Source organism: Acipenser ruthenus, chromosome 44 (genome assembly GCF_902713425.1).
Source record: "Acipenser ruthenus chromosome 44, fAciRut3.2 maternal haplotype, whole genome shotgun sequence".
Taxonomy (NCBI): Eukaryota; Metazoa; Chordata; class Actinopteri; order Acipenseriformes; family Acipenseridae; genus Acipenser; species Acipenser ruthenus.
In genome coordinates this window covers 6,395,343-6,406,842 of record NC_081232.1, presented here as the reverse complement: position 1 = coordinate 6,406,842, position 11,500 = coordinate 6,395,343, and the positions used below count along the sequence as shown (strand labels likewise).

Sequence of the window (11,500 nt, the reverse complement as noted above, 5' to 3'; positions counted from 1 at the left end):
TGTTTTGTTTTGTTTTTTTTAATGTATATTCAGGTTATCCAGTGGTAGTACAATAGCAATGCAGACAGACAGCGACACTAGGTTCAATCAATCAATCAAGCACTCAATCAATCAATCATTCAATCTTTATTTTTGTATAGCGCCTTTAACGAGGGCCACCACAAAGCTCTTTGCATGAAAAAAAACTAATAAAGTAATAAGTAATAAAAACAAGAATACCCATAAAATAAATAAAACAGTCAAATAATGCTAGAAAGTATGCCATATAGAGACAAGAGAAAATCATTTTAGATAACGATGCGACAGACTTTAAAAATGTGTTTTTAATCGAGATTTAAAATAATCAACCGAGGGAGCTTCCCTTACAGCACTGGGCAGTTCATTTGAGGGAGCTTCCCTTACAGCACTGGGCAGCTCATTTGAGGGAGCTTCCCTTACAGCACTGGGCAGCTCATTCCAGAATTTCAGTGCAATACCACCTGAGTGTTTTTCTGAATAATAGCTATAGAAAGTAACCTGGCATCCTCAGATCGGAGCGAATGGTTGGGATCTGTGAAATACAATGATTCTTGGTTGTAAGTCTCCCTCCAGACCTGTGAGCGTGCTAAGCAGCGAGAATAGAGTTCCTTGGATGGGCTGGCCTGACGGTTCTTTCCCAGGGTTAAAAATAAGTCAGCCAGCTAGGAAGGGGGCGAGACTGTTCCAATAACGCATTGACCCGGAAGGGAAACAATGTGGCAGCTGCAGATTGGAGAGGTGGTTGCACTCATTTACCAAGGGGTCATGTGTTGACGGCATAAAAAGGGACAGATAATCGTAATCTGTTCCTTCGCATTAGTTTGTGTAAATAAACAGAGAAGGACTGAGAGATGATCCCACTACTGCTCGCACCCAGGACTGGTGACCGTGTCTGTATTATTGTGGGGCGGGTATTGTTTATTATTTGGGACTGGAATCCTAGTTGTTATTTGCCCTGTGCAGTACACATTGGTGTGTATTATCTGGGACTGCAATCCTAGTTGTTATTTACCCTGTGCTTTACACATTGGTGTGTATTATCTGGGACTGCAATCCTAGTTGTTATTTACCCTGTGCTCTACACATTGGTGTGTATTATCTGGGACTGCAATCCTAGTTGTTATTTACCCTGTGCTCTACACATTGGTGTGTATTATCTGGCACTGCAATCCTAGTTGTTATTTGCCCTGTGCAGTACACATTGGTGTGTATTATCTGGGACTGCAATCCTAGTTGTTATTTACCCTGTGCAGTACACATTGGTGTGTATTATCTGGGACTGCAATCCTAGTTGTTATTTGCCCTGTGCTTTACACATTGGTGTGTATTATCTGGGACTGCAATCCTAGTTGTTATTTACCCTGTGCAGTACACATTGGTGTGTATTATCTGGGACTGCAATCCTAGTTGTTATTTACCCTGTGCAGTACACATTGGTGTGTATTATCTGGGACTGCAATCCTAGTTGTTATTTACCCTGTGCAGTACACATTGGTGTGTATTATCTGGGACTGCAATCCTAGTTGTTATTTACCCTGTGCTTTACACATTGGTGTGTATTATCTGGGACTGCAATCCTAGTTGTTATTTACCCTGTGCAGTACACATTGGTGTGTATTATCTGGGACTGCAATCCTAGTTGTTATTTACCCTGTGCTCTACACATTGGTGTGTATTATCTGGGACTGCAATCCTAGTTGTTATTTACCCTGTGCTTTACACATTGGTGTGTATTATCTGGGACTGCAATCCTAGTTGTTATTTGCCCTGTGCAGTACACATTGGTGTGTATTATCTGGGACTGCAATCCTAGTTGTTATTTACCCTGTGCTTTACACATTGGTGTGTATTATCTGGGACTGCAATCCTAGTTGTTATTTACCCTGTGCAGTACACATTGGTGTGTATTATCTGGGACTGCAATCCTAGTTGTTATTTACCCTGTGCTTTACACATTGGTGTGTATTATCTGGGACTGCAATCCTAGTTGTTATTTACCCTGTGCAGTACACATTGGTGTGTATTATCTGGGACTGCAATCCTAGTTGTTATTTACCCTGTGCTCTACACATTGGTGTGTATTATCTGGGACTGCAATCCTAGTTGTTATTTACCCTGTGCTTTACACATTGGTGTGTATTATCTGGGACTGCAATCCTAGTTGTTATTTGCCCTGTGCAGTACACATTGGTTTGTATTATCTGGGACTGCAATCCTAGTTGTTATTTACCCTGTGCAGTACACATTGGTGTGTATTATCTGGGACTGCAATCCTAGTTGTTATTTACCCTGTGCTCTACACATTGGTGTGTATTATCTGGGACTGCAATCCTAGTTGTTATTTACCCTGTGCTTTACACATTGGTGTGTATTATCTGGGTCTGCAATCCTAGTTGTTATTTACCCTGTGCTTTACACATTGGTGTGTATTATCTGGGACTGCAATCCTAGTTGTTATTTACCCTGTGCTCTACACATTGGTGTGTATTATCTGGGACTGCAATCCTAGTTGTTATTTACCCTGTGCTTTACACATTGGTGTGTATTATCTGGGACTGCAATCCTAGTTGTTATTTACCCTGTGCAGTACACATTGGTGTGTATTATCTGGCACTGCAATCCTAGTTGTTATTTACCCTGTGCAGTACACATTGGTGTGTATTATCTGGGTCTGCAATCCTAGTTGTTATTTACCCTGTGCAGTACACATTGGTGTGTATTATCTGGGACTGCAATCCTAGTTGTTATTTACCCTGTGCAGTACACATTGGTGTGTATTATCTGGGACTGCAATCCTAGTTGTTATTTACCCTGTGCTTTACACATTGGTGTGTATTATCTGGGACTGCAGTCCTAGTTGTTATTTACCCTGTGCAGTACACATTGGTGTGTATTATCTGGGACTGCAATCCTAGTTGTTATTTACCCTGTGCAGTACACATTGGTGTGTATTATCTGGGACTGCAATCCTAGTTGTTATTTACCCTGTGCAGTACACATTGGTGTGTATTATCTGGGACTGCAATCCTAGTTGTTATTTACCCTGTGCAGTACACATTGGTGTGTATTATCTGGGACTGCAATCCTAGTTGTTATTTACCCTGTGCTTTACACATTGGTGTGTATTATCTGGGACTGCAATCCTAGTTGTTATTTACCCTGTGCTTTACACATTGGTGTGTATTATCAGGGACTGCAATCCTAGTTGTTATTTACCCTGTGCTTTACACATTGGTGTGTATTATCTGGGACTGCAATCCTAGGTGTTATTTACCCTGTGCAGTACACATTGGTGTGTATTATCTGGGACTGCAATCCTAGTTGTTATTTACCCTGTGCTTTACACATTGGTGTGTATTATCTGGGACTGCAATCCTAGTTGTTATTTACCCTGTGCAGTACACATTGGTGTGTATTATCTGGGACTGCAATCCTAGTTGTTATTTACCCTGTGCTTTACACATTGGTGTGTATTATCTGGGACTGCAATCCTAGTTGTTATTTACCCTGTGCTTTACACATTGGTGTGTATTATCTGGGACTGCAATCCTAGTTGTTATTTACCCTGTGCTTTACACATTGGTGTGTATTATCTGGGACTGCAATCCTAGTTGTTATTTACCCTGTGCTCTACACATTGGTGTGTATTATCTGGGACTGCAATCCTAGTTGTTATTTACCCTGTGCAGTACACATTGGTGTGTATTATCTGGGACTGCAATCCTAGTTGTTATTTACCCTGTGCTTTACACATTGGTGTGTATTATCTGGGACTGCAATCCTAGTTGTTATTTGCCCTGTGCTTTACACATTGGTGTGTATTATCTGGGACTGCAATCCTAGTTGTTATTTACCCTGTGCAGTACATATTGGTGTGTATTATCTGGGACTGCAATCCTAGTTGTTATTTACCCTGTGCAGTACACATTGGTGTGTATTATCTGGGACTGCAATCCTAGTTGTTATTTACCCTGTGCAGTACACATTGGTGTGTATTATCTGGGTCTGCAATCCTAGTTGTTATTTACCCTGTGCAGTACACATTGGTGTGTATTATCTGGGACTGCAATCCTAGTTGTTATTTGCCCTGTGCTTTACACATTGGTGTGTATTATCTGGGACTGCAATCCTAGTTGTTATTTACCCTGTGCTCTACACATTGGTGTGTATTATCTGGGACTGCAATCCTAGTTGTTATTTACCCTGTGCAGTACACATTGGTGTGTATTATCTGGGACTGCAATCCTAGTTGTTATTTGCCCTGTGCTTTACACATTGGTGTGTATTGCCGGGGGATTATTGTTTGGTCGCCAGACCTGGAAAATAAAATAAAATAACATTTCCAAACCGGATTACAATTAATGCTGCATCACTCCTGCACCTGTTTCCACTCAGCCGTCTTTAAGGCAAGGTGGAGCCGTTAGAGCCTTACAGGTTAATAACAACACCTTAAAATCTATCCTAAATTGGACAGGAAGCCAGTGTAGACATTCCTTTTAAACCTGGAATAATTCTGGTCGCTCTTCTTTGCACTCTTTCTAGAGCAGCAATATCATTTTTGTAACGAGGTGACCAGAACTGAACACAATATTCTAGGTGAGGTCTTACTAATGCATTGTAAAGTTTTAACATTACTTCCCTTGATTTAAATTCAACACGTTTCATTATATATCTGAGCATTTTGTTGACCTTTTTTTTTATAGCTTCCCCACATTGTCTAGATGAAGACATTTCTGAGTCAACATAAACTCCTAGGTCTTTTTCATAGATTCCTTCTTCAATTTCAGTATCTCCCTGTGAAAGTGTGGTTTGCAGTGCGCAGGTGTAAGGGTGATGCAGGTACATTACGTGTCACAGTTTCATGAAAGAAAATGTCCCACGCATTAAATGTTGCTATTAAACTTAAGCATCACAGTTGGTTAACCCTGTCTTCTTTCATAGATTGACGTTGTTCTGTAAAAACTTGGCCATAAGAAGAAACACTTATTTCAGCATCTACAGAATTGGTAACAACTGACAAATATATTTTAGCCTTTCGTTTTAAATTGGGAAATAATTCTTCAGCTTTAATCCAAAATTCATTCAAAGTCATTCTATTGCCATATTCTTTTGCATATGGTAGGTATTTGTCCATTTCTGATTTACAGTCAGCATCCAATCCTGGAATAGAATATAATGGGAGGGCTTCCAGATCCAAACAACACACTTGTTGTGGGTCGAATATCCTTACTGCCATCAGAAAGTTATGAGCTGGTTGAAAAAACGTGGTTTCTTTTGCATTGATCCGGGTTGTAGTAATTAGTCAGTTTTTCAGAAACGTCATGGAAGGTTTTTACACATAGTTTGTTTATTGCAGCGTCTGTGCTGCGTACCTCTTGTGCCATTGCTCGGTATGTATTTATTAATTCTGCAACTTTATTATATGTTTGATGGACTCTCACTTCACGGTTTTCAAACCACTGAATCAGATCCACCAATCCCCTGGCATGTGTCGCAATTAGGGAGAGTTGACAGTGTTTGGTGTGCATTTCCTTCTCCACGAAACCTGCGTAAAAAGGGATGTATTTGGAATGATATTCAGCAGCAGAATACCAAGTGCCCCATCGTGTTATGCATGGCTCTGGTGGCAGCTTTGTGGGTAATACAGCCTTCTTGGAGGATTGCTTCTGTCAGGTAGTTTTCTGCTTGGGCAGATATTGCTGGCAAGGGCTATTATATGGGCATTACGAGTCAAATGTACTGAATTTGGCAGTAACCCTCGAAGAATGTCATTGTATGCCTTGATCATGTAACTGGCATTATCAGAGACAAATCCAGTCGCATTATTCAAATGAACTTCAAATGCGTTTAAACATTTCACAACGCCCTGTGCCACCGATGAGTAATTCACAGAGTGCAGATTAACTGTATCGGCTAATATTACTTTCAGTTCGAAGGTATTCGATAGTCCTTGGAGAACAAACAAAATGTGCAAAACATACTGATCTTTTGCATTTGTAGACTCGTCCGTAACTATAGGTACACTGTCAGACATCTTTCCCAGTTGTACAATGTTCATCTTGTGCAACTCAGCAATTTGGGGTAGATATTCCCTTCTCAGTTGACCTGCTGTAGGAGTTGCTCCCGCATTTATTACATGTTTGTTCAGAAATGCACGTAGTTTGGGATTATCAGTTTTTTCCAGGGGAATATTAGCACAAACAGATGCCTCTGTCAAATCCAAAATAACATCTCGTCGGCGTTCAGAATGTTCGTTCCCCTTACGTTTTTTACTGGAGGACGCCGTCTCATAGCTGTCAATCTCAGCCTTTCGTTTTCTGTGTTTTTCTGATGATAAATGTCTATTGTTGATTTTCGAGGTGGTCCAAAGATAAATTGCAAGTTGTGCAAAATAAATTCTACCCATCGGTGTGCAGAACACCTGGTGGATATTGCTGCGTGCGTTCGCTCAATCCAATGCTTTTTGATTGCGATGTCTTTGACTTCATGTTTAGGTCTCTCGATTTTTCTTTTAACGCATCAGTTTATTCAATTACCATATATACTCATCATAATTAGCTTTTATTTTTCTAGTTAGTCAAAGCGTAATGTGTTGATTTCTTAATTGTGAATTTGATTACTATAACGGGAGTGGCTGCAGGGACATCTAGGGGATAGCAGTTGAATTACAATTGAAAAAAAAACAGCTCGTGTAAAACGCAGGACCCTATAGCGCTACCCCTCCGCCTCTTCTGTCCTGCCTGTCTTTCCTATACAGTGTATACCCACTAATATTATGTTCGTCTCCATCACTCTCAGACAACCAAGTTTCTGATAAGAATAATAAACAATTATAAAGAAACACATACCAGTAATTTGTTTTCAAGGTGGTTTTATTTATGGTATTAATTTGCTGCGCTGCAGTACAGCTAGAAGAGTCTCAGCAAAATGCTTTACAGATTTTGATTCTGTTTCAGTTTTATTCTCGGTTCTCACTCCTCTTGGGTTCCGGGTTCTAGATCCCAGTCTGTGGTTCTAAGATGCTCTAGAAGGGTCTGTGCTTCTAGAATCCCTTGAGATGCTGCTTTTGACAGGAATCTTTCCACCTCCCTGCAGAAAGACAGACAGGCAGACAGAGAGACATGCACACAGACACACACATATAGACACACACACATACACACAGACACACACACACACAGACACACACACATATACAGACAGATACACACATACACACAGACAGACACACACACATACAGACAGACACACAGAGACACACACACAGACAGACACACATACAGACAGACACACACACATACAGACAGACACACACACACACACATACAGACAGACAGACACAGATAGACAGACACACACACACACAGACAGACATACAGACAGACACACACACAGACAGACACACACAGACGGACACACACATACAGACAGACAGAGACACACAGACAGGAAACCATGTTAAAACATATCTGTGACGTCACCCTTTGATCTTTTGATTGATTAATTTTACGAATCTTCTAACAAAGTGGCTGCGTGGCTTTGAAGAGCAGGGGAGTGCGGGGCAGATATATTGTTGATTATCAGTTTGTGCCACAAATCCACACAAAACTGTTGATTTCAACAGATAAGTGAATAGAATTTTATTACACAACAATCATTTCAACAATTAGTTAATTATAGTATTACACATTTCAAACGTAACACTTGGAAAATGACTTGCGATTTCAACGGAGCATTTCATATGGTTAAAGGAAATTCATACAATTATACATTAACATAATTAAAACGTTTTGTCTCACTCTCTCTCTCTCTGTCTGTGTTCAGTGTTAATGTAGCAGTGCTGTGTGTGTCTCACCCTCTCTCTCTGTGTTCAGTGTTAATGTAGCAGTGCTGTGTGTGTCTCTCTCTCTCTCTCTGTGTTCAGTGTTAATGTAGCAGTGCAGTGTGTCTCACCCTCTCTCTCACTCTCTCTCTCTCTCTCACCCTCTCTCTCTCTGTGTGTTCAGTGTTAATGTAGCAGTGCAGTGTGTCTCACCCTCTCTCTCTCTCTCTGTGTTCAGTGTTAATGTAGCAGTGCTGTGTGTGTCTCACCCTCTCTCTCTCGCTCTCTCTCTCTCTCTCTCTCTCTCTCTCTCTCTCTCTCTCTCTCTGTGTTCAGTGTTAATGTAGCAGTGCTGTGTGTGTGTCTCTCTCTCTCTCTCTCTCTCTCTCTGTGTTCAGTGTTAATGTAGCAGTGCTGTGTGTCTCACCCTCTCTCTCTCTCTCTCTCTCTCTCTCTCTCTCTCTCTGTGTTCAGTGTTAATGTAGCAGTGCTGTGTGTCTCACCCTCTCTCTCTCTCTCTCTCTCTCTCTCTCTCTCTCTCTCTCTCTGTGTTCAGTGTTAATGTAGCAGTGCTGTGTGTGTCTCACCCTCTCTCTCTCTCTCTCTCTCTCTCTCTCTCTCTCTCTCTCTCTCTCTCTCTCTCTCTCTCTCTCTCTCTCTCTCTCTGTTCAGTGTTAATGTAGCAGTGCTGTGTGTGTCTCACCCTCTCTCTCTGGCTGCGCTGATGTTCCTCATCATCCCCACGGCCAGGTTATAGGAGGAGTGTGGGTGTCCCTGATCAGCAGCCAGTCTGATAGAGAAAGAGAGAGAGAGAGATTAATACAGACAGACACACATAGACTCAAACTCACAGACAGACACTGCTATATTTGTAAGGTTTACACACACACACACACACAAACACAAACACACACACTGACAGTATTTCGCACCTGAACCACTCCATGGCTGTCTGTCCGTCCTGCTCCACCCCCTCCCCTGAGAATAAGACAGACAGATAGACACTGGCATCATTATTATTATTATTATTATTATTATTATTATTATTACTCTTCTTTGTCTCCTTCTTCTATTAACACTAGTGTTATAATTATTACCACTCTCATTATTCTTCTCATTAATGTTAGGAGCTTCGCTCACTCACCAGTCAGGTATCTCTGTCCCAGTAAGTGCTGGGCAGTGGGGTGACCCAGTCCAGCGTACAGTCTGGTGACATGCAGGTGAAAACTGTGAGAGTGAAGACAGATGTAGAGGAGAGAGAGGAGAGAAAGGAGTACTGCTAGTATCTGGGAGAGAGAGAGGGGAGAGAACAGGCTTAGTTTAATAATACAATACAATTATGCATTTAGTTTCATTAAAGCTACACACAGACAGACAGAGCCCCACAATGTTGTTCAGTTCGACTCCAGACAGACACACGCAGAGGCTCACCTCATATTTGCTCCAGTATGTAGTTTGTTGTTTGATCCTCATCTTCTTTGATCTCGGGTTTGAATCACTACTGTAGTCTGTCTCTCTCCCTCCACGGAGCCTTCCTCGCTGCATATCTATCTATCTACCTGTCTATCTATCTCTCTTGCTATGTGTCTATCTATCTATCAAAGCTGAAAAGATTAAAATCGAAGTTAAGGATGTTTCAGAAGAGCATGTGTCTGTGTGTATCTCCCTCTCCCTCAGTGTGTGCAAGACTGCCTCTGTATCTCAGTGTCCATCACTTGCCCTCCTCCCCGCTCCTCTCCCCCCTCCCTCCTGGCCCTCCCTCCTCCTCCCCACTCCTCTCCCCTCTCTCCTCTCCCTCACCCTCCTCCCCACTCCTCTCCCCCCTCCCTCCTGTCCCTCCCTCCTCCTCCCCACTCCTCTCCCCTATCTCCCCCCTCCCCCTGCCTCCCTGTCTCCCCTCCTCCCCACTCCTCTCCCCCCTCCCTCTCTCCCTCAGTGTGTGCGTGACTGCCTCTGTATCTCAGTGTCTATCACCTGCCCTCTCTCTCTCTCTCTCTCTCTCTCTCTCTCTCTCTCTCTCTCTCTCTCTGTGCTTCAGATAAATGAAACCAGTACAATAGTGCCCATAGACATCAATACTATCTCACACAGACAGTGGCAATATAATATATTTACACAGCTTATGAACACACAGTAGCAGACAACAGAGCTCCACAAAATAACTCAGGTTCAATAGGGCAACATGATACAGATACGCAGCTGGCGTTTCCAAGGTTACCAAAATAAACACTGCAGTGCAATCCTGGGTTTAGACCCCCCACTATCAGGACCACTTTTTTAAAGTACTGATTTACTGTTATTGATAGCAATGTAAATTCAATAGTAACTCCACCCTCCTGTATTCTCTCTGTGTGTCAGTGATTGTGTCTGTCTGTCTTGGCTGTCTGTCTGCAGCTTTAATAATACTACTACTACGACTACTAATGGCAGGTCACACATTTGTGGAGCTCCTGCAGTTGTGCTTAAAAAGCAATTAAAACAGTTGTTAAAACTTTTTATTTTCAAAATCTTTCTATAATTTATGTTTTCTAAAGTATTATTATTTATTTCTTAGCAGACGCCCTTATCCAGGGCGACTTACAATTGTTACAAGATAACACATTATACATTATTTCACATTATACAGATATCACATTATTTTTACATACAATTACCCATTTATACAGTTGGGTTTTTACTGGAGCAATCTAGGTAAAGTACCTTGCTCAAGGGTACAACAGCAATGTCCCCCACTGGGGATTGAATCCACAACCCTCTGGTCAAGAGTCCAGAGCCCTAACCACTACTCCACACTGCTGCCCATTTTGGTTTAAAAAATATTTTGGTTTAGTGTTTTTATTTTTATAGAAAACACTTTTTTAGTTTTTCCTTTCTCTCCCTGCACTTGCGCGCATAAGCAAGTGCAGGAGAGATTCTTCGTTCTTTAACTTTTCTTTCTTTTTAAAACACTTATTTTATTAATTCATTAATTTTACCTTAAAGGTTTTATTTTTGTCTTTTTTATTCATATTACTTTCATTTATAAAACTGTTTTAGTTTTTCATTTAAAAATCGTTTTGTTTTAAAAATCCCCCTTCTCTGCTGTGTGCAGAGTGGGGGGAGGGCAGGCAGGGAGCACAGGCCGTGTGCTCCTTTGTTTGCCCTCAGTTTGATTTTTGATTTTTTCTTCAAGTTTAAAACGATTTTTTGGTTTTAAACTTTGATTTATTTTTGAATTTTTCTTTTACCCCTGCACTATTGGAGTGCAGGGGGGTGTGTGTGAATTTTTATTTTTTTGTTAAAAAATAAATAAATAATTTTTGTTTGTCTTTTTGTGTACCCCTGCGCTGGTAACTGTTTGCAGTGCAGGGGTGTGTCTGTCTTGTCTGTGTGTGTGTTTTTTGTTTTTCTATTTAGAAAATAAAAATAGATAAAACAAACACTTAAAATAAATCAAAATAAATAAAATAAATAAAATGGACAAAGGCGGCTGCGAGCAAGGCACCCCCCCCATTCAAGAACATCACCAGGAGGCACATGGGCTTCGTCAAGGCCATGGTGAAGGCGGTGGGACCAGCGAACACCGCGATCGAGAGGGGTCTCAGCGTGGGGGGCATGTTCGACCCCATTGAGCCCCTCGCGGGGCTGGGCAGCAGGGTCATCCTGTCTAATGTGCCACCT

At 41.5% G+C, this 11,500-nt stretch overlaps 1 protein-coding gene across 1 annotated transcript; it reads right to left on the bottom strand.

Annotated features, from left to right (window-relative positions):
• Positions 1 to 6,878: 6,878 nt before the first annotated feature.
• Positions 6,879 to 9,564, bottom strand: LOC117399066 (secretory immunoglobulin A-binding protein EsiB-like). Its single transcript, XM_033998220.2, has 5 exons — positions 9,272 to 9,564; positions 8,985 to 9,126; positions 8,773 to 8,818; positions 8,544 to 8,630; positions 6,879 to 7,107 (listed from the first exon to the last, which is right to left on the bottom strand). Exons 1-5 carry the CDS (start codon positions 9,383 to 9,385, stop codon positions 6,990 to 6,992), a joined length of 507 nt encoding a protein of 168 aa, XP_033854111.1. The 5' UTR covers positions 9,386 to 9,564; the 3' UTR covers positions 6,879 to 6,989.
• Positions 9,565 to 11,500: the final 1,936 nt, after the last annotated feature.